The 27,830-nt window shown below is 41.1% G+C and overlaps 2 protein-coding genes across 2 annotated transcripts; one reads left to right on the top strand and one right to left on the bottom strand.

Moving 5' to 3' along the window:
* Positions 1-238: 238 nt before the first annotated feature.
* per3 (period circadian clock 3) lies at positions 239-20,699 on the top strand. Its single transcript, XM_046874975.1, is given in 24 exon segments — positions 239-631; positions 3,748-4,196; positions 4,275-4,355; positions 4,571-4,734; positions 5,901-6,019; positions 8,167-8,368; positions 9,314-9,365; positions 10,327-10,469; positions 10,566-10,644; positions 10,753-10,859; positions 12,177-12,281; positions 12,284-12,332; positions 12,441-12,549; positions 12,799-12,927; positions 13,437-13,545; positions 13,628-13,763; positions 14,489-14,625; positions 14,710-14,910; positions 14,988-15,248; positions 15,751-16,466; positions 16,564-16,756; positions 17,736-17,913; positions 18,351-18,501; positions 19,228-20,699. Coding segments are annotated over 23 exon segments (3,846 nt in total). The 5' UTR covers positions 239-631; positions 3,748-3,906; the 3' UTR covers positions 19,363-20,699.
* A 138-nt stretch (positions 20,700-20,837) lies between these two features.
* On the bottom strand, positions 20,838-23,880 carry uts2b (urotensin 2, beta). Its single transcript, XM_046874976.1, has 4 exons — positions 22,939-23,880; positions 22,725-22,847; positions 21,295-21,338; positions 20,838-21,177 (listed from the first exon to the last, which is right to left on the bottom strand). Exons 1-4 carry the CDS (start codon positions 23,042-23,044, stop codon positions 21,067-21,069), a joined length of 384 nt encoding a protein of 127 aa, XP_046730932.1. The 5' UTR covers positions 23,045-23,880; the 3' UTR covers positions 20,838-21,066.
* Between the last annotated feature and the right edge of the window lie 3,950 nt (positions 23,881-27,830).

Genomic DNA, 27,830 nt, shown 5'->3' with positions numbered 1-27,830 from the left:
CTCTCTCTCTCTCTCTCTCTATGTAATATACTATCTATCTATCTATCTATCTATCTATCTATCTATCTATCTATCATATATTTTGTCTCTCTTTCTCTTTATCTATCTCTCTGTCTGCTTGTGTCCCATCTCTCTCTCTCTCTCTCTCTCTCTCTCTCTTCGGGGGAATGTTTTGGTTTTGTCCTCCCCGTTGTGTAACACAGCAGTACACGTGAGTTCCGGCGGCAGCCAGTGACACGCGCAGCGCCCAGTCTCCGCCTACTGTGGGCGGAGTTGCGCCGCAGACGGATCGCGGTGCCGCCCCTGGCCAATGAACGTTTGGTGGGCGTGGCCTCGAGCGGCCCAGCTCACGTTGCAGTAATGCGTGTGCGGCCGGGGAGAATGCTGGCGAACACGCACGCACGCACGCACACACACACACACACACACACACACACGAGGAAACAAGAAGTTGCGCGCGCTCTCTCGCTCGCGTGGGGACCGTGAATCGTGAACCCGAGGTTTATGGACCGTGACCGGGAGTTGGTGCGTTACACGAGTTTGTGCGGCGGAGGAAGATCCAGGAGGAGAGAGGAACGTGTGGTGAAACACGTCGACACGCGGCTCCAAAACCGGGGCACACCGACACCAGGTAACGCGGGTGTCGCGGGCGTCTATCTGAGGTCTTCTGAGATGATGGTGATGATATGATGATGTGGTGTTTATGTTTGCTGTTGAACTTCTCCTGGGCCTCTGGAGCTCGGCACGCTGCCGGGGATTAATTACACTGTGATCCAGCGGCCCCTTTAATCATTCAATTCTGACCTGATTCTGTTGTATGACGTCACGTTGTAAATGGGGATGAGGGGGCAATATCAGGGTACACTGTGGGTAAGACCCTGTCCTGTGCCCTGCGATAGAATGGAATCTGATGATCACAGGAACAGGACCAACCTGCTGCATTGTCTTTATGCAGATTTGATAGAAACACACTGCCTTGCACGTGACAGGAACACACACACACACACACACACACACACACACACACACACACACTAAAACCTATGCAAGGTAAAATTTCATCACAAACAATGAAACTCCATCAAACCAGTTTCTCTTCTTCTTCTTCTCCTCCTCCTGTGGCCTCAATCTTGAAATAAAATCAAAATGGTCCCATTTCGGACACCAATTCCGTACAATATCTCGAAAATGTAATAATTTTATAAATAATAATAATAATAATAATAATAATGTGTTCATCCAATGAAATGGGCTGTAAAACATACAAGGTGGTATCGGAAGGCTTTGTGACTAGTTTTGTAACATGCCAACAGATGGCAGCACAAGGCTGCACACACAGTCACAGGGAGCACCGACCTTTGTAAGTCAGTGTGCTGAAAGACATCGTTCTGTGTACATCGTTTCTTATTGGAAACGCCCTTTTCCCAAACATCTAGCTCAAAGGTTGCCGTTTTAGATAATCTTGTTTTAATCAGATTTATCCTGCAAATCTTTTTTTTTACTACACTTCGTGTTCCTTTAAGAACTGTAGACTTAATGCTAGCTTCTAGCTCTGAGAATTTAAGCTTGTGTGCTTAGGAAAGTGGTTCATGTTACGGATGTTCTTAAATGACCTGAAAGCTGGGAATTTCAATGTAGAGCTACACCCTTGAGCAGAGCCTTTGGATTTATTTCATGCTGGTAAAAGAAGTGATTATATAAATGATAACCAAACTTTCCCCCCTGAGCTGGTTATTGCATGTGTTGGATAATCTGTGCAGTTTTGATCCAATTCAAGAGATAAAACATCACATGGATTGTGAGGTTTACTTTTCCTGAGAACTCCTCAGTCCTTCCGAGGCGAACCTTGAGGTATTAATTTGGTCAAGTGATCAATCCTACAGCTTACTGTCTTGACAACCACACACAGGGACCTTGCTTCTCTCTGAGTTTGCACAATGCAGCTGGGAGTATGTAAATATTGCCATAACATTGGCGTTCAATCCTTAGACATGGTGTGTGTTGTTTTTTTAATACTTCCCGACGATCCATTCATTGAAGGCAAGCGGAGTAATGAACACAGGCTTGTAAATGAAACACCCAAGTAAGGTTTGAAGGAAGCCGCCTTCGGGGTGTGTGTAACACTAGATGGGAGCCGAGGCTAAGCCCATTTTAGATTTGACGCACTTGGAAGACTTACAAATTATTCGGCAGGTTGCGTAAATTTGATCAAAATAGACTGAAGACAGCATGTTCTTACAACCTGTCTGTAACTCCATGCAACTCTGTGAGGGTTTTATATGTCTATATGTCTGTCTATCTATTCATCCAGCTGTCATCTATCTGTCTATCTATCCATCCATCTATCTGCATGCTCAGAGTGGTTCAGAGTCAATACCATGTCTGACCGTCAGCGCACACACACTGCTGAGCCGTTTTTCCATTTGAGACGAGGCTCTTCAGGCATGCAAGAGTGGGCTTAAATTTGCAGCTGCCATATTTGTAAACCTAACAACCCTTCCTCAGAAGATCCAGTGTCTGAGGTGTATTTATTCTCCACATGCAGCGTAGCCGCCCTGCCTTCCTCCTCAGAGCCTCTCGCACCTCCCTGATTAACGAAAGCCCGCTTATGTAACTCCACAGCGATGAGTCAGACGAGGCTGTCGGCTCACTGAGAACCCTGTGAAAAATCACGCATATGTGATATGCAGACTCATATCTTGAACGTGACATTAAGGAGAGCTGAGTAAGCTGGGGCTGTTTCATTTGGGCCTTTTTTGTTTGCATTCAGCAATTTTTCAACCTTTATCAACATGATATCCAGTGATACAATCCCATATACTGTAATCTGTGGGTTTCATATGCATTTGCCAAGGCAACAGGATGGAAACTGGGGTATTTGCCCAGAGGTCTGTCTTCTACAGCACTTAGAGTAAATCAGTTTCAATTTCGAGAAAAAAAAGATATTAAAAAAAATTAGAGTTTCAGTCTCTTAGTGAACAACACAATTGATGGTTTTTCTACTTGGCTAATTCCTGTTTGTATTATTACTATGTATATTTGTAGTTAAAAATGTAACTGAGCAAAGGGAAAAATCTCTTCAATGTCCATAGCTGAGGTAAAGTAATTATTCGCATGAAGATCTGCTTTACATGGGTTAAATTTGTTAGAAGAGCACATGCTCTTGACCTCCAACTCTATTGAACACCTTTGGGATGAATGTGAACACTGACTGCACCCTCAGGCCTTCTCACCTTCTCACCTACATCACTACCTGACTTTACCAACACACTTGTGGCTGGAGGAATCTCGGCAAAAATCTAGAGGCACATCTTCCCAGAAGAGTGGAGCTTATTCTAACAGCACATGGGGACTAAATGTGGAATGGGATGTTCAGAAAGAACAAGGACCAATTTTCGTTTTTTACAACGAATAGTTTGTTTACCACACAAATTACACGACTCCGTATGAAGTTAATTAATTATAAACATCATTTATATAATTTATTTATTTTATTTATATTAATCTTTTGTATCAGTCTATTTGTTTTTGAAAAAGAGCTATAATTTTGCACTGATAAACTGCATCAAATTGTTAAATTAATAGTGAAGCATCTAAAAAAAAGTTTTTTATTAAAAAGACAGCAAAAATATTTTAACGTATTGTAATTTGGATATTGTAGGATATTATTTTTTATTTTGCTTAATATTAGATTTATTTGAGGTAATTCTTCTCTGTTCTGATGTTCTTGCATTCTTCTTCTTACAGGTATCTCAGGCTTGTTTACTCAGACTAAAGACTAAATAAGGGGTCCTGTCCTCAGACCTTACCGATGGAGTTCTCTAGAATAACAGTGTAGATCGTTCCAGATACAAGAACAAACCGAGACAACACACAGGTGACATTGGCCACGTGACCATCCAGAGCATGCCGAGTGGAGAGAGTTACCAGGATGGAGAAGAGAATGGTTCTCTCGATCCAAGCTGCACGGAACGAGACGTTCCTGCTGACAGGAAGGCAAAACCGGCCAGCAGACGGGGCATTTCCAGCTCCGGATTGGTGGCTGGATCCTGTGACGGAGAACTTTCTGGGGAAGAGCAAGGTCAGGAGGATGTGGAGATGAATGGAAGTCACGAGAGCATCAGGGGAACGCGGCAGCATTCTTCTTTGGCTGATGGGAGTCCTGGAAGCACTACGGGGTCAGCAAGCACCAAAAGGTAACAGCGTACTGAGTGTATTATAGCGTCCGCATCATCATTAGTTTTTATGAACCATTTCTTTTTATCTTCGTGAAGTTCAAAGTCTGCGACCGGCTCGTCATCCTGCAGCCTCCACAGCGCAGCCGGCATTCAGAGCAGACACCACGCAGACTGCAGGTGAGTTCTACACTCAGTTCCAGCAGGCAGTACTGACTACTGAGACCGGCAGTACTGACTACTGAGACCGGCAGCACTGACTATCGAGACCAACAGTACTGACTGCTGAGACCGGCCATACTGACTGCTGAGACCGGGGAAATATACATATTTTAAATTGATTATTATTTCACATTATAATTTTTAATAATAATCTTTCGGACTTTGTGTGTTAGTGTTAGCGAGCAAGCGGAGCAGGGCCGAGACCACACTCACCAGGCGATGATGCAGACAGTGCAGGAGATGAAGAAGAGGCTGCCGTCTGAGAAACGGAGCCGCAGCAAACCAAGTACTGTGGAGGCTCTGAACTATGCCCTTAACTGTGTCAAACAAGTGCAAGGTAAACACACGCACACACACACACACACACACACACATACACACATACACAACTTTTCTTAGAAAAGAACTGAAACTGGTTTGGTGACCTCACTGATATATAAAATGATAGATAGCTAAAAGTATTGGGACACCCGACTTTTCCCCACACACATGCTTCTTCCCCAAAAATTCTGAGGCTCACACTTGTTTCTGACGTCTTTAATGTGGTAGCATGAATTTTACCTTCACTTAAACTAGGAGACTCAAACCTGTTCCAGCATGACAATCCCCCTGTGCACAAAACCAGCTCCATGAAGATCTGCTTTACATGAGTTGGATTTGGTGAAAGATCTGCTGCTATACAGCTTAAACCCTATTGAACACCTTTGGGATGAATGTAAATGCTCACTGTACCTCCTCAGCTCATCTACATACATCTACATCTCCACACAAATCTCCACAAAATCTACTGAAACATCTTCCCAGAGGAGTGGAGACTAAATGTGTAATGTTCAAAAAGCGCATCTTATTGTTAGGTGTCCACAATCTTTTGTGCAAACATTTTTTTTTATAATAAAATTTACATTATATAAAAAACCTGATTGCTGTGGATCTCAACGCTGGAAACTTTTTTTTTAATCTGAGTTGTTGTTAAAACTGATTTATAGAGTAGACATTTTGCAATCAAGTTTTTTTTTTTTGTGTTGGCTGTGCTAAGATAAAAAAAATAAACAAAGCAAAAATTCCTGCATCAGCATTTTCGCTGTCTTCAGATCGGACTCAGGGATTCGATTCGTGACTTTTTTTTATGGAGAACAGACTCTGATTATGTAACAGCATGAGCGCTGGGCTGGAAGTCAAGAGACGCCGGCTTTGAAAAAGCGCCAAAGTAAACGTCAGCTTGAAGAATCCACACAATCCCTCGTGACTCCGAGATAAACCGCATGATAAAGTCCACTTCGATGGCTGATCTAAAATAAGACTACCACTCGAACTTCTTGACCATATGCTTCAAAATCTCTTGGTCTTCATCGCACGGTTGTGAACATCTGTTAAGTCACTTACGACATATGCTCATGCTCATTCAGCCGCCGGCTGACTCACACTCTGACACGTTGCTGGTAATTTGCCGCTCGCGTTTCGTTTTTATCATAATTGTATTTTCTCTGATTGCGCCTCCTACAGCAAACAGCGAGTACTACAAGTTACTGATGTGCAACGGACTGGAGGAGAGAAAAGATGCCACGGTCTGCACCCTGGAGCAGCTGGAGAGTATCACGTCCGAGCACACGCTCAAAAACACGGTAAGCAGCCCACAATTTGGGTTTAAATTCGCACACCTGGCAACCTGTACCTGTTGAACATTTACTGCAAAGCAGGCATGTATGAAAACTACGAAATGATAAACTTCAAAAATTAAAAGACACTATTTTTCAGAAAATCAAGTTACGCTTAGATAAATGTAATTCAAATCTTATTTTAAATGTAAAAATCAGCCTTTTGAATAACCAGCACCGGAATGATGTCTTAGCTAAAAGTATTGGGACACCTGACTTTTCCCACCCATATCGAACTGTACTTGAGCTAAGAAGATCTGCTGTACATGGGTTGGAAATGTGTTTCTTCTACTATAGAGCTCTAACCTCAATCCTTAACACCTTTGGGACGAGTTGGAAAAAGCTAAATGTACCAAAATCTAGTGGAGCAATTTCCCAGAAGAGTGCAGGTCATGTTATTCTGCATATGGGGACTAAATGTTCAAAACATCTCGTGCTCAGGTTTCCACAAACGTTTGTCCATTCAATGTGTATCATTTATCTTAATAGTACAGTGTAACTATAAATGTATGTATGTGAATATATATATATATATATATATATATATATATATATATATATATATATATATATATATATATATATATATATATATTGTAACAAACTCACTGGTTCCATGCTGGAAGAAGAGAGACAGGCAAAAGTTCACCAAGCAGGTCTTTCTTTATTTTCTTTCGTTTTCACCCACACACTCACGGTTCAGGACGCTTTTCCATCTTGACGTCCGCCGGCAGACACTTGCGGATCGACACACTTTCTCTCTTTAGCGCCCGCTCGAGTTTCCTTGCGGACCGGGACCGGCATGCCTTTTCCTGGCATCCGTCCGAGTGCACTCGTGTTCTGCTCTTCTCTGCTTGGTGGCGCTCTCTGAGGCTGGTGTCTCGCTCCTCTTTATTGCCGTCGCCGGACTGGAACAGAGCGCACTGATCAGTCTCATCAGCTTCAGGTGTTTCTTACTGCTCGTTCCGTCCGACTCCACCCTCCACTCGCTCATCGCTGACACACACACACACACACACACACACACACACACACACACACACACACACACACATAAATTCATGTCAGTTGTAAAAGTATTAATCTTAAGTTTAATCTTTTATTATTTTTATCTATTCTAAATGTACTACTACTATTAAATAATACTTTTAATTAAAGTTATTAATTTAATTGTTATTCTTCTTCTTTCGGCTTCTTCCTTTAGGCGCCCCCCCCCATAAATAAACCTCCTCCTTGCTCTTCCTCTTTTCTACCTTCCTGGTGTCTCCATCCTCAGCATTCTCCTACTGATATACCCTATTTCCCTCCTCTGCACATGTCCAAACCATCTCAATCTCACCTCCCTCACCTTGTCTCCAAAATGTCCTACATGTCCCTCTAATAAACTCATCCTGTCCATCGTCATCACTCCCAAAGAAAACCTCAGCATCTTCAGCTCTGACCTCTTCCCTGAATTCCCATTACTTCTCTTTCTTTCCACTGAGAAATTTACTTAGACAAACCTGTTTACATTTTATTTCTATTAATTAATTTTTTTCATTTTTTTTCCCGTATCAACATTATTACATTAGAACACTGATGATCTCTTCATCTTGGCACCTGTACGTGGGTGGATTTATTTATTAATCAGCAGGTGAACATTTTGTCCTTAAAGTTGATGTTAGAAGCAGGAAAAATGGACAAGCGTAAGGGTTTGAGGAGTTTGACAAATTGAGACGTCTAGACGTCTGGGTCAGAGCGTCTCCAAAACTGCAGCTCTTGTGGGATGTTCCTGGTCTGCAGTGGTCAGAATCTATCAGAAGTGCTCCAAGGAAGGAACAGTGGTGAACCGGCGACAGTGGGCGGAGTGAAGGCTGGTACATGTGGTCCGATCCAACAGACAAGCTCCTGTAGCTCAAACTGCTAAAGAAGTTCATGCTGTTAATGATCGCCGGGTCATGATTGTTTTTTAAAGAGGACCAACCCAATATTAGGCAGGTGGTCATAAAGTTATGCCTGATCGGGGTGTGTGTGTGTGTGTGTGTGTGTGTGTGTGTGTGTGTGTGTGTGTGTGTGTGTGTGTATGTGTATGCACACACTTATATGATGATTGCTGTTTTTGTTCCTCCCCCCAGGACACGTTTGTGGTGGTCTTCTCGCTGGCTACAGGGCGAGTGGTGTATGCGTCGGAACAGGCCTCCAGCATCCTCCACTGCAAGCGCAAGTTCCTCGACTCTGCCAAGTTTGTAGAGCTTCTGTTTCACCAAGACGTAAACGTGTTTTACTCTCACACCGCACAACCGCACCTGCCGCCCTGGAACATGAGCGTAGACAGTGGTGAGTGCGAACACGAGACGACACGCAGATGTTGATTTGTTCAGCAACCAAAAATACCTATTGCAGTAAAGCGAAAAAGAACATGGAATAAGCAGTGGCCAATCAATTGTCCAAAACTATTAAGAATATAAGTGGCGTTATATTAAAAGCAGGTTTCTGGATATAGATCTGGATTCTGAATGGTCAATAAGTGTTAGTAATATTTCTGGACAAAGTGCACCTGCAAATCACAGGTTTATATAATTCCTCCCATAGTTACACCTTGTTAACTTTAAGAAATGATCAATGACAGGAGGATGAGAAGGAAATGAGCGTTTATACTTGTCATAACGACGTCAAAAACAGGAACAAACTCGTATTTCAGACAATCCACATAATAACAAGTAAATAAATAAAACAAGTAACTGATAACACAAAAAAATCCTTGAAAAACTGTTGTAGTGTAAAAGGAATAAAAGATAAATTATTAGAAAAATAATCAACTTCAGTGATACACTATATGGACAAAAGGTTTGTGGACACCAGATGCTTTTTGAACGTCCTATTCCACATTTTGGCAAGATGTTCCACCATATTTGGTTGAGATTTCATTCAGTCAAAAGCGTGTTAGTAAAGTCAGGTACTGATGGAGGTAAGAAGGTCTGGGGTGCAGTCAGCGTTCACCTTCATCCCAAAGGTGTTTAACAGAGTTTAGAGCTCTATAGCAGAAGATCTTCCACCAAATCCAAACCATGTACAGCAGATCTTCATGAAGCCGTTTTGTCTACAGGGGGCGTTGTGACAATGTTTAGGGAAGAAGCACATATTGGTGGAAAAGTCAGGTGTCCCAGTACTTTTGTCCATATCGTGTATGAGATACCGACAAATTGTAAATAATGTTATTTACAAACACAAATGCTAAAAATATTCTCTATTAATACACTGTATTGTTCTTTCTCGTTATAGTTGCAGTCCTTTTTGAATACGCCCAAGTGAAGTCCTTCTTCTGCAGAATCAGGTCAGAGTCTAAACACCACCTCACCACCATATTAATCTTCTACATTTTACTGTTACCGCTAAGCACGTTTTTAATTAGACGTTCCCGTGACCTGTTCAGATTCACGTCTTCAAGCTCGTCTCTAAATCTGAAAAACAGCTCACATGATCACGTGGTCTGAAAGAATAACATCAAGAACCTCAGAATAGTAAACAACTGCGAAATCATCTTTGGTATTATAACCTGATGAATTAAGATACACAGACAGGGACTAATCTGTTGGTCCTCCTGGAAAAGAAATGGAAGTAATGGTTTCCGTTGCAGGTCATTGATTTTGTAACAGAATAATAACCCGACATATAACAATTATGACTGTCATCAATCTACAACAATGAAGCACAGTTTTACAGACAATCACAAATCACTGCACACCTAAACGATGATGAAATGTAATGAATGGACATTCGGGGGATGAGGATGAGGTTCTTTTGGGTCTGGTTCTTCTCAAGCTTGCTTCCTTATGCCAACTCGGAGAGTTTTTCCTTCACCGTAGTCGCCACTGACTCGCTCGTTAGGGACAAACGTAAAATTATAAGCAACAAAAGCGCTCTACAAATAAAAATTAATTGAATCGACTTGAACAAAACGCTGGACTTTTCTAAAGTGGCCTTTTATGAGCTCCGATCTGAATCCAACCACCATTTATGGAATTCTGGAGAAGGCTCCGTCCCAACCTGAGACAGCTGGATCAGAGTGTATTAGAATACATGCAGACCAGTCCAGAAGTCTTGTAGAGAACAGAGCTACCCTTGTCCCTGAATGAGCACAAAATCTAGTGGAACATCTTCCCAGAAAAGTGGAGGGAATTTTAAGAGGGAATGGAGGAAATAAATGTGAAAAATACATCAATAAATTCTTAATGAATTAAAGAATCTCTCTTGGTTTCTTGTGTGTGTGTGTGTGTGTGTTTGCACACAATCAGAGGAGGGAAAGACCGCGATGGCGAGATGCGTTACAACCCGTTCCGTATCACGCCGTACCTGCTGAAGGTGCAGGGCATGGGTGGAGAGGAGGAGCATCCGTGTTGCTTGGCTCTTGTTGAACGTATCATCTCAGGATACGAGGGTGAGCCGGTTATGACCTTTTACACTTATGAAAGCGATGATGGATCGACACATTATTATTATTTAGTTTTTAATCTGAGTCCCTGTTGTTCTGCAGCTCCGCGGATTCCCACTGACAAACGCATCTTCACTACAACACACTCTCCAGGGTGTGTGTTCCTAGAAGTAGATGACCGGTGAGTGTTTCTTGTGGCATTTTGTGCACAAATTAAACTTTTAAACAGTAAGTAAAATTGAAGAACGAGATCATTGTAAGGTTATATAATTGTGTGTGTGTTTTCCAGCGCCGTACCTTTACTTGGATACCTCCCTCAGGACCTGGTCGGCACGTCGGTGTTGACCTGCCTCCACCCAGAGGATCGCGCTCTCATGCTGGCCATGCATCGAAAAAGTACCTAATACTCACACACTCACACGATATATACACCGAATTACAGTGAAAATGTACTTACCTAACTTTAATATTACATTTCTTTAAACAAAATGTTTTTAGTCGCAAACTATAAAACATTGTATTACATAACACTGTTATTTCAGTGTTCAATATTCGGACACCACATTAGATTGATATAAACACACACACAAACACACACACACACACACACACACACATGCACACTTCATTTTCTAAACCTTTTTAATCCACATCAGTCCTTGATTCAATTCCAATAAAATTTTATTTAATCACATACAATGCTTTTTATGACTGTCCAATGCTGATGAAATATAAACTGTGTATAAGTATAAAGGATAAGTGTGTGTGTGTGTGTGTGTGTGTGTGTGTGTGTGTGTGTGTGTGTGAGTGTGTGTGTATATATATATATATATATATATATATATATATATATATATATATATATATATATATATATATATATATATATATATATATAAATGAGGGAAACAGTGTCATTGTCAATGAAGTGTTCATGCGCTGTATTAAAGTGTCACTGACGCCTGCAAGTCCAGTAACAAATGCTTTATTTTTGTCCATTTTCTGTTCAGTCTAATTACTCAAAATAATGTGATGGGTTTAAATTAGTCCTAATTCAAACCTATTTCTCTATTATTGCTCAGTGGATGAAATACACAATCATGTAGTTTAGTTAAAGTAGATCCACTCGGTAAAATGTGACTCCAGTAAAAGTGTCCCTTTAAACTTTCACTTGAGTAAAAGTACAGAAGTTTTTGCCTTCAAATGTACTTAAGTATCCAAAGTGCTATGATTTATTATAACTATAATGTTCCTCATTTTTATCACAAGATTCTTTACTTAATCACCTCCGTTTATGTGAAAAGACTCAAATGTGACTCTCAGCACACTGATCTATTAATAGAATGATAATGAATCAAAAACCGATTGATTTCTATTACAATTACCATGAGCCCAAAACCTTCTTTTCAACTGCTTAAAAAAAAAATGTGTAAATTAGGGTCACGTGTGTGGTGTTGAGTTCGAGTCTGGAGTTTCTTCATCATTTATTCCTCTCTAAATGTTCTGCTTGATGTTAAACTGATGCTGCACTGTATGTTGGTGATCAGTAGATACACCAAGCGCCGATCAGAACACGTGTAAAACAGAGCGTGCGCTCTAAAAAGCTGCTTTGAGACAACGTCCATTGTTAAAATGCGCTACACATAAAAATTTTTGTATATCGAATGTCATGCTCTTTTGTTTTGACGCCCAAATGCGCTTTGTCGTTTGCAGTTCTAAAATACGCAGGCCAGCCACCGTTTGAACATTCCCCAATCCGCCTCCGATGTCAGAACGGAGATTACGTCACGCTGGACACCAGCTGGTCCAGCTTCGTCAACCCTGGAGCCGCAAAGTGGCCTTCATTATCGGGAGGCACAAAGTCCGCACGTAAGCGAGGAAACGTTACAAGGCTTTCACCTGTTTGTTTGTAGAGAACGATTACCGTAAAGAAAACCGTGTGTGTAAAGAAAACTGTGTGTGTGTGTGTGTGAGCAGCGGGCCTCTGAATGAGGACGTATTTGCTACACGGAACAAAGCAGAGCTTCCTATCATGCATGAAGATGTGAAGGAATTGCAGGCCATGATCTACAAGCTTTTCCTACAGGTGAGACACCACACACACTCACACACACGTGCATCATAATTACGGGACACCACTGAAGATGGTGGTAGTTTAGTGGTTAAGGCGTTGGACTTTTGATCCTAAGTTTGTATGTTCAAATCCCAGCCACACCAACCTGGGCCCCCTGAGCAAGGCCCATAAACTGATAGTTGCTCAGTTGTACACATGAGATAAGGGCGTCTGCTAAATGGCATAAATGTAAATGAAGATAAGTTTGTCCTCCTCTTTCAGCCCGTCCACACTAACGGCTCGAGTGGTTACGGAAGCCTGGGCAGTAACGGTTCTCACGAGCACTACATCAGCGTGGCCTCATCCAGCGACAGCAACGGGAACCTGTGGGATGATTCGCACCGAGAGACGGTGAGCCCACCAGAGCCACACTTACTATCCTAAAGTGTGCTCTCTTAGAAGGCCTTTTCTCATCATAATAATAATAATAATAATAATAATAATAATGATACTAATAATGATAATAATAATGCATTTTATTTCATGGCGCCTTTCAAAACACCCAAGGTCGCCTTACAGACAATATACAGGTCATTGCATAAAACAGAACACACAACAGAGAAACGGCATATGCATGTAAAATGAATAAAAGCAGGTTTCTACTCAGAAAGATTAAAGGTTTCCTCACAAATAAACAGCTGAGGAACCTTTAAAAGAGAAGAATTTATTAGAATGTTTGTTCAGGTTGATTTTCTTTTAGGGTTTGTTACATAATACAACATTCTTTTGCTCTTCTGATGCACTAGAGAATCTTTTCAGAAGCCCTACTGGAGACCTCTTGATGGTGTAATAGTGGGAAGAAAAATGTTCCCGAGTGCGTATACACTATTTACTCTCCGTGTGATGTTTTGATTGAACAGGTGACCCTCCAGCAGATATGTGCTAATGTTAATAAAGTGAAGAGTGGCGGTCAGCAGGCGTACCTGCACTCCCGGAGGAAAACCACGGCGATGGGGAAAAATAGAGCAGGTACGAAGAAGAAAGGCAGTAATCATCTATGATTAATCCAGTCTCTGTGTAAAATCTCTCACTCTCAATTCCTGCCCTGCAGAACCCGCAGCTCCCATCCATCACGATGATCAGCGTTTAGCGATTCAGCGTCTTCGAAGCTCCATCGAGGACTCTCACAGGAAGCAGCCGCACATTCCGTCGTACCAGCAGATCAACTGTGTGGACAGCATCATCAGGTGTGACCTTCATTTCCTTTCGCAGCAGCTCTGCAGATACGATCACAGGGAGAAATGTCTGTGTAGATGAGTTGTGTCTACTGGACTTCACTCTGGCTGGATTGAAACGTTTTACTCGCATCCGAGCAGCTCCTTTTGTCTGAGGGAATTTTACAGGATTCCATTAATTTGTATGCTCCAGGGACAAGAAGCCTTCACTCCCTGTTTAAGGGACAAGGGGGGGGGTCCACAAAAGGGTACACAACTTAGACGAAGAAGACGGATAGTTTGAGAGAGGAGTAATGGAGGCCATCCATGTCCAGAGGTGGAGGTCTTTAGATATAATTTGCCTCCTATTTTTCATGCTGCATTTTCATACATGCCCCAAGAAGGTTAAGAGGACCTGAGAACCTCCCATCCTCTTCCACATTCGCTCATCATTACCTCCCTTTACTTCTATAATATCTCCCCTTACTCTCCGGGGTAGTTACATCCTAACACTTCCCCTTACTCTGGATACCTCGCTCCTCGCCCTCACCTCCCCCATATTCTGTAACCAGGGAGGGGAGGATTCTCCACTCTGGAGCATTTTGTGGAATCCTACCAACTTCTCATCCGAGCAGCTTCTTTAGTCTCAGGGAAGTAAAACGGTTTGATCCAGCCAGATGGTAACTGTAAATCTTTCAATTCAAAATCTAAAGTAACTATAATCTTTCAATGACAGTATTTTTCTTCACTTCCTGCAGGTACTTGGAGAGCTGTAGTGGCCCTGCACTGAAGAGGAAAAGCCAATCCTTGTCCATTGCTACCTCCTCATCTTCTACCACGTCCGAGGAGGACAAGACTCCAGTGGCCCCACTGGTGGACAGAAGTAATGCTGATGGTAAAAACACACATTTAACACCAGGAGGTGCTTGTCTTTCTTTGAAATAGCCACCTTGTGACTAATTAATAATTTTCTTAATAGCGGTAACCATGAAAGCAAGTGCTGGACTGGAGAGCCAGGTTTCAGTGGGATCTGCAGTGACCGTAGCACACACGACAGCAGCCGTGGTCGGGGCTCCGCTAACTGACATCACTCTATCCACGAAAGCTATGAGTGTGGTGTCTGTGACCAGCCAGTGCAGCTACAGCAGCACCATCGTGCACGTTCCCCAGCCTGAATCTGGTTAGTAGTCGCAAAAGAATTTCATACGAGCTACTCAAACCCAGACGGAGCTGTTCATGTCTGCGTTTTTATTTCAGAAGTGACCGCTCTAGAGGACACGCCGATGGGAAGCGAACCAGCCGACCCAGCTCCTGCACCGTCACGGCCGACCCCAGGTTCCTCCACCACTGCACAGGAGGAGTTCCAAGTTGTGGGGCTGACCAAGGAGGTTCTGTCTGCACACACACAGAAAGAGGAGCAGGAGTATGTGGATCGCTTCAAGCATCGCATCCTGGAGAGCCCATTTAGCTCTTATCTCCAACAGGACAACGGCAGCATGGCGCACTCCAACCACAGAGGTGTGTTCGGCTGTTCAGAATCGATTTGGATATAAATACAATTTTCGATTGAGAAATATTACAAATCACATTTGTTTAAGTTTTAGTTTAATATAAATCATGATAGATCCCCCCAGGGCAGAGGGGGGGTCACTCTAGGGCAGAGGGGGGGTCACTCTAGGGCAGAGGGGTTCACTCTAGGGCAGAGGGGGGTTCACTCCAGGGCAGAGGGGGGTTCACTCCAGGGCAGAGGGGGTTCACTCCAGGGCAGTGCTGGTTCACTCCAGGGCAGTGGTGGTTCTGTGGTTACGGCTCTAGGTTACTGATCATAAGTTTGGGGGTTCATGCCAGTTGTGGCCAAGGTGCCCTTCTTGGGTTTTTCAGCAAGGCCCCCAAGATTATGTACTCCAGGGATTCTATATCTTGACCCTGTCGTGTCCAAAATTTGCTGAGATGTGCAAAAAAAAGAATTTCAGCTGTAACGGACATGTTACAAATAAAGGCTCTTCTTCTTCTCTCGTAGGTGATTATGCCATGAGGCCCGTGCATACCAGAGACTTGAACAGGTCCCATTCAGGCAAACCGCGACACAAGCGTGCAAAGCCACAGGTGTCATCTGACAGCGACGGCTCACGGCCTGGACACTTCCTTCCGATTACCTTGTCTGCTCCCAATAACTCGTCCTCCGAAACATCCCAACCCAAACCCGGCTATTTTTCGCCCATGCTGATGCCCGTTCAGCCTCCTTACTACCCCATCCCCTCTCACACTGGTGCCATGCAGCCACATGGTGTCCCTATGGTGGTGCAGCCGGAACAGCCACAGCCGCTCATGCAGGTCACAAATCCTTTTATGTCCCCGGTCATGGCAGTCATCATGCCCTACCCTGCCAACTACATCATCTACCCCCAGGCAGTACCAGGCATGCCAGGTGTAACTCCACCTGGATTAGTGCCTCCTCCACGTGCCCAACCTTCCTTTATGTCCATCGTGGGAAATCCACTTGCTCCGACTGCCCCCTGCTCAGTGCCCCCAGCATATGGAGCGTTGCTGTCTTCACCGATCTCATCCCCGTGGCCGGAAGAGGATGTGGATGGCGCTCAGCCCACAGCTCTGTTCTCCAGCTCCAGGTCCAGCAGTCCGCTACAGCTCAACCTCCTGCAGGAGGAATTGCCGAATCCGAACGCACCGGAAAGGAATATGGGTGGAGCCGAAAGCCTGCAGGAGCAGCACACTAAGGTAGTTATATGAATAAACACCTAACTAGTCATGACCGCACCAGGAAACCGTGTTTAATAAAGGGTTTGTCTCTCTGTTCTCCGTTATGACCCTATAGGAGGACGCTCCCAGTGATTCTGGTAACCAGGACGCTCAATCCACATCCAGTGTGCTGCTGGACCTGCTCCTGCACGAGGATGCTCGCTCCGGAACCGGCTCTAATGCCTCAGGTAGTGGGTCTGGAGAATCCGGGGGTTCTCTGGGTTCGGGTTCAGGTCTGGGCTCCAACGGAACGTCCACCAGCCACACAGGTACATAATACAGGGGTAGAGATGATACTTATTAAGACAATTCAAACATTTTATGGTCAATAAAATAAATATCTGGCCAAAGCAGAAGATATTGGGCCACTAATGTCTAATCAATCAGTGTAAGGCGTTGGCCTGTATTTGTTAGGGATGTAAGATAATATCAATACATGTGAGTATTGCGATATTTAGTTTGGCGATACTGTTTCGATTCCCAAAAACACACTATCGATATTTAACAAAGAATAAAAATCCATACAAGATTCATGGCAGTTTTGTTTTGAGTTTATATCCCGACAACTAGATAGACAGCAGTCTTCTTATCTCTGAACTTACAGTGACAGGAAGTACTAGCATAGGGGGACGCCGCTAATGTTAGGGTTACTATTCACCTGTTTTCTGGCAGTGCAGAACTTTCAGGCTCTTTGAAACTTTTTGGCTCTTTCGAAATTTTGGGCAGTGACTAAAAATGTCATCATTTTCAAAAGCCTTTGTTTTTACAGTTTGGTAACTGTGTTTTAAAAAAAAAACTAAACAGAACAGTGCCCCCTACCAGGTGACTAAACAAACTGACTCTGACATCCATCAGAGATTGAAACGTAATGCGTGTTATAGTTGGAATTAAAAATCATTATTTCAGATGTATTAGAAAAGTCTACAGATTGGGGTCTGGAAAAGTATGGAATTTTGAAATGAAAAATGTGCAAGAACCCTGTAATCACAGTTTTCCTAAAATTATATCCTACTCCTAATATAAGAAATTTCCCAATAAAGCGCATCACTTACAGTATCGCAACATATTGTATCGCAAACCCTGTATCGTGATACATATCGTATCGACCCTTACTATTTATCATGATTTTAAACGTTTCTTTTGCACTGGTATATGATTTAGAGTTGTGGCTTTTGGTCAAACTCTGAACTCCAGCTCCTAATTTGATTTGAGCTTCATGCTGTTTTTCTGAATGTCCTTCTCCAACAGGCAACAGCAGCAACAGCAGCAAGTACTTCGCCAGCAACGATTCATCGTCCCGCACGTCTCGCAAGGCCAGGAAGAGCCAGGATGCACGTGACTTTGACAGACGCGTGGAGGATTCGCTGTGGACCATGATCCAGCACACACCAGAACCGGTCATGATGACATATCAGATCCATCCCAGGTACCCAAGCCGAGGACGGACCGTAGGGTGTGTCTCCACCAGTTGGAACACCTTGTTAAAGCTGTGAGAACATGAGAGGAACATTACTGTCTGGGTCATCTCTGTCCACAGGGGAAAAGAGTTTAGAGTGGCCAGTCACACTCGGCAAGGTAGTTGTCTCATTGCTCTGTCCACCCTGTTTCCCCTCCCCGAGGTAGGTGAATCCAGGTGACGGTTTACATCGAGACCGCTGGCTAAGGTGACAACACACGTAGCACAGATTGTGGATGGAGAAGTAGAATGACCGAGGCTGGAGCTTAATAGATTGGAAGTCGAAACTCAGTTAGTTATGCAGACAAGAAGCGAGTCTTTGTATGAGTCGGTGTGTGTGTGCGTGTGTGCGGGACTGTCCATGTGACCATGGGTTTTATTTTTTTTGTGTCTACACCTATGTACAGGGATCAGGCACAGGTTCTGAAGGAGGACCGGGAGAAGCTGCGCCTTCTGCAGCCGTTGCAGCCGTGGTTCACTCAGGAGCAGAAGGAGGAACTGGCTGAGGTACATTCCTGGATCCACTATCACACTGTACCCGAGGAGATAAACACGCAAGTAAGCAGCTCCGTCAACGTGTACGTATGTAGAGCTGCAAAATGACTGGAAAAAAATTTAAAACTTTCCATCGGATTTAATTAAAATAAACTGGGAATTTACAGAATCAAAGGTTTGTCTATAACCTTTTTTAAATGAAGTAAAAAATAAAATCTTGCAGGATAATTTTGGATGAAACAACCAGATTTAATACAATTCCAGTTGAAATTTTCTTTTTTCAATCACATGCACACAGCACACTTGGTGCAGGACCACTGAGGCCACGCCCCCTACATGCACCGCACATTCCTCCATCACATATAACACACACCATCATTTCTCGAATCTCGAAAAATGTTGCAGAGTATTTGTGTAAATTACAATAAATATTACATACATTTATGTTCAAAACTTTCTCGTTCTGTGTGTAAGCTTTTGTGTAACAAAACATTTTTGACTTTGATACAGTTTATATAAATTTCCCCAATTTTTCAATTAATTCCCACAATTTCCCTTAAATTCCTGGTAACTTTCCAAGATTAAGTTCCTAAAAGTTTCTGGAAATATACCGTAAATTTTCCACCCCTTATACATATATAATACATATGAGAAAAATAATGACATTCTAGAAAAAAAGGAAGTGTGTGTGTGTGTTATGTTTATGCAGCAGTACTACAGGAAGTTTTGATGAACAGAATATTGATGGAGAACAAATAAAGACATGTTCTTGTGTGTGTGTGTTTTCAGGGGTGTGTGAGCTGTAACAGTACTACATTAGAAGAAAGTGTCATGGTGGACCGATCTCCACGCCTGCCCGCTCCGGACAGCTCGCCCCCTCAGGATTGCCCCGTGGAGGACGTCTACCCAAACTCTGACACCTGAACCCGCTTCGTTTTTGCATTCAGAAACCCCGCCCCCTCTTCACAAAGCCGGAGAATTACTACGCCTCATCCGATCAGCACGCTCGGTAAGAGGACGTGATGTTACGTGACGACCGAGTCTCTTCAAAAACGGAAACAAATCTCAGAACCTTCTCGAACTACCGTGTGAGACTGACGTTCGTGTGGTCTGGATTCTGGAACCACAAAACTGTGAATCAACAAAACTCTCATTTATATCAGTATTGAATTTTTCACTTCGTATTTTTTACCGTTACAGCTCTGGATTCACTGTGTTTTATATGAACTGATGAAGACGTGACCCTCGGAGCCTAACGTTCGTCGGTCTTTCCTGCCAATTTCGCGCGCTGCGACGATTTGTTCTCTTCGAACAAAATCGAGCACTTTGTCCTCCTGTGATGATTTTTTCTGTCCTTTTGTCTTGTGTCTCGAATTCCAATCTACGCTACGTACACCGTTTCGAAAACATGCATACATGCGATTTCTTGTTGAAGGTTTTTTTTTTTCGGACGTTTTTTCCCATCAGTGTCTTGACTCGGTTTTCTTTTGCACGGCAAAACCCATGATTGGTTACATGAAAAAAAAATTAAATCAAATTAAGCTGTAAGCGATGCTCTCTCCATTTGCACTCAATGAAATGAGCACTATTTATTATTATAATTATTTTGTATAGAATATAAAGATTTATTTTAGGTTTTTTTTTATTCCTTATCTTTATTCCTCAGGTCCTAATTCCTCCAGCTTTTTACAATCATTCAGTCTTTCTTAGAAATTTGGAAGCAAGGAACATTTTACCATCGATCCCCCACATCCCCCACCCCCTGAACTCACGACCCGCTGATCGCTAAACGTGAGTGACGATCTGACGTTCAGAAGACACGTGACAATCTAATTGTGTTTGATTCAATTTTTCGCATCCGATCCGTAAAATTGGACGTCACTTCCTTACTGTCGTGATCCTTTAATGTCAAGATGAAAGTCGGGTTTTTTCATATTATTTATTAACGTTGTACCAAAAACTTTTCCGCTCTGTCTGCTCAGAAAAAGGTTTTCTGCTGATTTTACTCCCGTATTTGTGTGAACGGAAATGCAACTTTTAATTAAATGTTGTAACGTAACATTGCCGTTCGTGTACAATCGGAAGGGGGCGGAGTTTAGGAGGGGGGTGAGGCATCAGGGTGGGTCAGAAGCACAAATTTCTAATTTCTAAATTAATTTTGTGGACATAAAAACAGGGTATTTTGTACAGTTTTTTTTTTTTCCATGATCGATGTAAATAATGTGCTTATGTATTTTGCATAAAGAAAAAAATTTGATGAATTTGTTTTTTTTGTCTTGAATTCAGGGAAGAATTTTGTGACACCTTGAATAAACCATAAATTAAAGACTACAATGAATCCAAACACCTCGTCCCATCGACCTGCAAATCACTTCTTATAGATTACAAAGAAAGAAGGGAAGGAAGGAGTAGACAAACAATTTTTTAAACATATATATATTGTTATACACATTATTTACTCTATTTACACCTGTGCCAAAGGTACAAAATCAAGTCGCATCTGATAGTCTACTTATACACAGTCTTTTCTAGGTTGTTGTAAAAGCACGTGACAGCCTGTAAGCATGCATTTGTTCGTGTGTGTGTGTGTGTGTGTGTGTGTGTGTGTGTGTCTTTGTGAGTTTATTTTTAGACGCAGTACTTCCAGAAGCACTCTGAGTTTCCCCCACGCTTTCGGTACTGTTTCCTGCCACCCAGGAAACGGTTGAGTGGGTTCAGCCAGGGCTTTTCTAGCAGCACCTGCAGCAGAAGATGAGATCAGAAACATGTGTAGGGTGTAAAAGTGTAAAGTAAGGGTTTAAAAAAAATACAACATTTACAATTCATGTCCAAATCATGGTTAGAAATAGTACATACCTCTTTTACCACTTGGCCTGGAATAAAGCCAGCTGTTTTGAGAGCTGACCGGAAAAAATACGATAAATCATATTATAAGATTTACTTCACACAAAAATGTTTTGGAAGTAATGATTAATTTTGTAAAATTTACCAGGTTTACAGTTACATAAAGCACTAGATAGGGGGTGCTGTTGTACGTGTGTGTATGTGTTTTATTTTATTCATGCAATTACGGAAGTCCTAAGAGGCCATGCATTATAAAATATTTCTTTCTTGTGATCACAACTTATTTTTTGTGATCTGAACACAATAAACTCACATCACAACTGTCAAGCTCTTGACATAACAAACATTATTTCCTCGTGATTAGTACATAATTTTTGTGTGTATTCGGCACGAGAGCATGTTCTAGAGGCAGCATCGTGGATAATAACCAAAACCGGTATCCATGATGCTGCTTCTAGAACACGCTCTATCATGAAACTCCATGATAACTAGAAAACAACTTTTGTTATTTGTGTAATTTTTGTAAACAATTATAAATAAAATAGAAAAAAATATATTATGCATGACCTCTTAAAACTTCCGTATGCAATCGAATAATTATTTCTTTCTGAATAAGTGCTGGACAAAATCACACGGGAAATAAAAAATATATTTTAATTCCATTTAAAATTTTCTTTTTAAAATAATTAATAAAAATCTAGCTCAATCAGATGACTTTAACTGGAAATATTGTTGTACATAAAGAATCAGCCACTATAATATATAAAAGATATTTCAAATGCTGTATTTTGTATATACAACATTTAATAATAGTGATAAAATAATAATACATTTCTAAAAGTACTTTCTCTTTATAAAGTGCTTTACTGTTGAATGCTAGCTTTATTATAATTATTTCCTCCTGTAATGCTGTGTTACAGGATATTTTGAAGAAGTCTACATTCATTATAAAATTATTTCAGATTTTAAAATTACTTGTTAAAGAAGGAGAAATTGCCATAAATGCAAAAGATTTATTTTCTAAAAAAAAAGCCTTGAAAGCAGAATCTTTTATTCTTTTTTTTTTATTATTCTTTTTGAAAGAAAAAAAAAAATTGCATCCTGTAATGAGATTTTTTTTTCTTATAATAAAATATTTAAAAAATTAGCTTCTTTCCCCCCAGAGGGAAATTCACATGATTCTGAAAGAAGATACGGTGATGTAGGACGCATTTTAATGTTTATGGTTCATTAATGGAATATTCAAGCTTTTTTAAATATATTTTAGCATTTTAAAAGAAGCCACAATGCTTGTGAATATATTTCACATACACTTGAGCTCTTTTTTACTGATACTGTAAACATGTAGACTCAGACAGACTGAGGAAATAGACACAGATTTTGCATAAACCATCCAAGTGATTTGCAAATAAGTAAAATAAACACTTGTAATTGCTGCTTACCTTCTCTGCTTTTGTCTCCTGTTAGGAAAGAAGGAAAGCCAATTCCTGCTGACCCCTGGGACAAAAACGTCCCCTCTGAGTAAGACATCTCGTCAGGATTCATCACCTGCTCCTCTTCTGATACTGAGATATCTAGTTATATAATAAGGTACAATATGAAAAAAAGATATCAGCCGTGTGTGTGTGTGTGTGTGTGTGTGTGTAGGGGACTCACCAGGCCCCGTGTAGGACATACCGGTCAGCTGTGTGATGGGGTGTGTGAGAAGAGGCTCCAGAGCTGTGAGGAGCAGAGCGCAGGACAGAGCAGCTTTCCACAGCATCGCTTCAGCTAAAGATACACACCCTGTGGCTTTCTCCGTTTATGAACTCCAGGCCTTATATATATCTATACACTCCACGAGGTGTCGTATCACCTGTCCATCTTTACCATCACCTCTCCCTTCCTCCTTTTTTTTTTTTGTATTTTTATCTTGTCGTGTGTCACTGCCGGATCCGGGCCACACTGTAAATCCCGAGTGAATAGAGTAATAAAAACGAGGTGCGTGTGACGATGCGCGTGTCAGGACCGGGCCGTCGAGTGTCAGGACGTTCGGCCTCGGTCGTAAATCCACCGAGCTCAGGTGCGAACGTGGACGCCGTGTATCCGGATTGGAAGGGGTCGTGGCTCGGCAGTTTGCCCACGTAATTAATTTCCTTAAGAGGCAGGGGCGGTTTATTGGTTGGAGTTTCGGCAGCACTTGATCAGGCTCTGACACTGAAACGTTTGACGCCTCGGAAGGTCAGATGTTTTATATTGTTAACGAGAACGAAGACGCCATGTGAGCGCTCCATCTGTGGCCCTGCTCTTCCATCGTGTAACTGTATCACATCGAAATGACCCCTACAGAGCTACATTGAAAGGTTCAGTGATATCTTGGTTAAAATAATGCTGCACAGGTTATTAGTTTGCTGTGGAAGCTACTTTAAAGGGGTTCTTTTAGAGTGCATTAGATAATTAATGATTTCTCGCGTTTTTGAAAAGTTTCTACTGCCTGATATGGAAATCTATTACTATTATAATGATAATAGAATAATAATTATTTTTTTTATTGCGCCTTAAAAAGTGGTTTACAAGAAATAAACATCATATATACAGTACAGACCAAAAGTTTGGACACACCTGCTCATTCAGAGTTTTCTTTATTTTCATGACTATGAAAATTGTAGAGTCACACTGAAGGCATCAAAACTATGAATTAACACATGTGGAATTATATACATAACAAAAAAGTGAACTGAAAATATGTCATATTGTAGGTTCTTCAAAGTAGGCATCAAGAGAATGCCAAGAGTGTGCAAAGCAGTAATCTAAGCAAAAGGTGGCTACTTTGAAGAACCTACAATATGACATATTTTCAGTTCACTTTTTTGTTATGTATATAATTCCACATGTGTTAATTCATAGTTTTGATGCCTTCAGTGTGACTCTACAATTTTCATAGTCATAAAAATTAAAAGAACTCTTTGAATGAGAAGGTGTGTCCAAACTTTGGTCTGTACTGTACATCACTGTATATCCTGCACTTGCTGTTATTGCACTCTGGTTAGACCCAAACTGCATTTCGTTGCCTTGTACTTGTACATGTGTAATGACAATAACGTTGAATCTAACCTAATCTAATCTAATCACAAAACGAATCATCTGAAAGCATTCCTGAAAAATGAATCGGGAGAGAATTTCAAAGTTTTGGTGCACCAGACGAAATTTACTGTTTCTTGTGTTTTATGTTTCTCCATAAACTTTAAGGAAAAACATATGTACCTTTTTATATTTAATATATTTAACTTTCACCCAGAAATGTGTTTACGGTTCATAAAAACATATTCCTGACTTTAAACTTTGTAAAAGTACTAAAGGTGTATGCTTGCAGGTTCCATCTCAGACACATGGGAAGGTGTAGTTTACATCTTTTTTACATTCAGATTAAAAAGCTTATAACGAGGAACTGAATTTTTGGGTCCCTGAATAAACTATTACTCATGTAGTATTGGTGTAATCAGCAGTGATGATGATGATGATGATGATGATGATGATGATAAATCCTCTTTACAGGATAGTGATCAGTAATATTTAGAGACGGCACCGATATGATACTGTAGGAGTATCAGGTTGGTACCAGAGGAAAAATGGGATCCAGGAACAAATGTCAAAAAGGCAGCAATTTTTTATTTTTTTGCAAAGGAATTGAAATGTTTTTATTTATTTATTTATCTATACATTTGCACATTTATTTATTTTGATGAATCCAGCTCATTTGTTCATCTTCAGTTGTCCAGATCAGACATCTGGATCATTACAATTCCATCAAACTTCTTTCTTTAATTCCAAACTCTGAGTTTTTTTTTTAACATTAGACTTAAAAGCTGAACATCCATCCATCCATCCATCCATCCATCCATCCATCCATCCACACTGCGTCTTGCTTTTGCAAGTCTGTCGCACGTCATTGTAGATATACAACCCAGATGTGAGGTTTAAGTGATTCACAACCTTTGGCTGCTTTAATATCCGCAGACGGGAGCAGTAAACAGTAATTTATGTCAGTGTCAATGGAGGCAGCAGCGAAACGGGAAATAGCAGATCTCACACACACACACACACACACACACACACCCCTCAGTGTTACTGCACATGTTGACTCATTTGCATGACTAACAGACGAATCACTTTTTGTTAATTTTTTTCCTTTCCTAATATTTTTTGTTTAAATCAAATGTTCACAAGTGGATTTTCTGAACATCTTATTCCAGATTTAGTTCCCATCTGCTCTTATAATAGCCTCCACTCTTCTGGGAAGATGTTCCACTAGATTTTGTGAAGATTTGTGCACATTCAGCCACATGGGTACGTGAGGAGGTTCCTGGGGTCCAGTCAGCGTTCCCATTTATTCATGTTCCTGAGGGTTGTTGCTCTATAGCAGGAGATCTTCCACTCCAACCCACAGGAGCATTGTCATGCTGGAACAGGTTTGGGTCTCCTAGTTCAAGAGAAGGGGAAATTTCATGCTTCCACATCCAAAGACGTCCTGTACAATTGTGTACCTCCAAGTTCGTGGTAACTGTTTGGGAAAGAATCACATATGTGTGGAAAAGACAGGTGTCCTAATAATTTTATCCATATCACATATATAAGAAATAAAACACAGCACATTTTGCATGTAACACCATTTGTGTTGCTGAAAATATTTCCACGTTACTGTTTTAAGGATGAAATTCTGAAAGTTATGGGTTATAATTAAAGATAAGATAAACAACTTAAAAACATTTGTCATGATTCTCTTTACTGGTGGACGGTACAGAAGAAGGTATATGAGCAAATAAACAAATAAGTAAATATTAGTAATAAAGCTTACAATAATAGAAATGATAGCTTATGATCATTAGTTTATTAATATTTATATTTGTCATATCTGAATTATTTATTTAAATATTCTTTATGCTGATGTGACTCAGTGCTTAAGTTTCATAACATTAATAAATTCTAGAAATGTCTTTTTTTTGCAGTCAGTTACATTCCTACTTGGTATTTATTTTCTTTTTTATCTGTATTTATTGCAATAAATTATTTATTCCTATTTGTTTGTTACACTCTACTTCTAATTATAACTCTCTTATTTTAAATGTTATAGGAATTAAATATTAATATTAAAATACTTTGAAAATGTTTACGTTTGAGAAAAACCAGCATGTTCATTTAGAGCTGTATAATAATTTAGTAATAAATAAGTTATAGGCATTTATTTAATTAATATCAGAAAGGAAATGGCTGCCTCAGTGTGGAGTTCCCTAAAGACAATATTTAAGCCATAGAAATGTTAAATATTTGTGTTTCAATTGTATTAGAAAATTTTATTTAGGGGCATTAATTGTTTAGAAAAAAACAATTTTGCATAATGTTTTATGTTATTTGATGAGATTATTGTTATTATTCATATGAGTATTTATTCTGTATTACTTTTAGATTATATAGTTTTTTGTTTAGTTTAATTTCATTAGACTTTATAAGCATGTGTTTAAGTTTATAAGCAATTATTTGTGTGTATTTTTGTATAAAATGTTTTTTTAGGGGTTTTTCAATTTTGAACAGAAAATTGTGATGGGGTAGATATTCACGAAGGAGGACTTTAACTCTGATTCTTCTGTTTTTACAACAGAAATCTTCTTCTTTCGGCTTCTCCCATTAGGGGGCGCCACAGTGAATCATCCGTCTCCAGACCCCCCCTGTCCTCTACAGCTGCCTTTTTTAAACCTGCATGTCTTCCCTCACCACATCCATAAACCTCCTCCTTGGTCTTCCTCTTTTCCTCCTTCCTGGTGGCTCCATCCTCAGCATTCTCCTACTGATATACCCCATGTCCCTCCTCTGACCATGTCCAAACCATCTCAATCTCACCTCCCTCACCTTGTCTCCAAAACGTCCTACATGTGCTGTCCCTCTAATAAACTCATTTATAATCCTGTCCATCGTCGTCACTCCCAACGAAAACCTCAACATCTTCAGCTCTGCTACCTCCAGCTCCACCTCCTGTCTTTTACTCAATGTCACTGTCTCTAATCCATACAACATCTCAGGTCTCACCACAGTCCTATAAACTTTCCCTTTCACTCTCACAGATACTCTTCTATCACAAATCACTCCTGCTATCACTCTTCTCCACCCACTCCACCCTGCCTGCAATCTTTTCTTCACTTCTCTAACACACTCTCCATTACTTTGTACTGTTGACCCCAGGTACCTGAACTCCTCCACCTTCTCCACCTCTTTCTCCTTCTGCTCTCCTGCACTTCCTCATTCCACCACCACGTCTCTTTGTCTTCCTTTCTATTTCCAGATGTTACACCAAGTACTTTTCTATCTGTCTTCCTTATCACTTCTGCATTAGTTCCCCAATCATCCAACACCTCTTCACCACCACCGTGCCCCTGTCTGACCTCTTCCCTGAACCTCACACTACACTCTTACTTCTTCAGTTTTCACCATCTTATTCTTCTTTCAGTCCTCACTCTTCTTCTCTTCTCATCACCCTATCAGAAACTCTCTTCACCTCCACTACAGTCTTACTGTAC

This window comes from Silurus meridionalis, chromosome 19, assembly GCF_014805685.1.
Source record: "Silurus meridionalis isolate SWU-2019-XX chromosome 19, ASM1480568v1, whole genome shotgun sequence".
Classification (NCBI taxonomy): Eukaryota; Metazoa; Chordata; class Actinopteri; order Siluriformes; family Siluridae; genus Silurus; species Silurus meridionalis.
This window is presented reverse-complemented; position numbering and strand designations above follow the sequence as displayed.

Coding starts and splice junctions, on each gene's coding strand:
- uts2b (XM_046874976.1), bottom strand. CDS start 23,044: ATGCTGTGGAAAGCTGCTCTGTCCTGCGCTCTGCTCCTCACAGCTCTG. Junction 22,848..22,938: donor TATGTCCTACACGGGGCCTG/GTGAGTCCCCTA, acceptor TAGATATCTCAG/TATCAGAAGAGGAGCAGGTG. Junction 21,178..21,294: donor CAGGCCAAGTGGTAAAAGAG/GTATGTACTATT, acceptor CTTCTGCTGCAG/GTGCTGCTAGAAAAGCCCTG.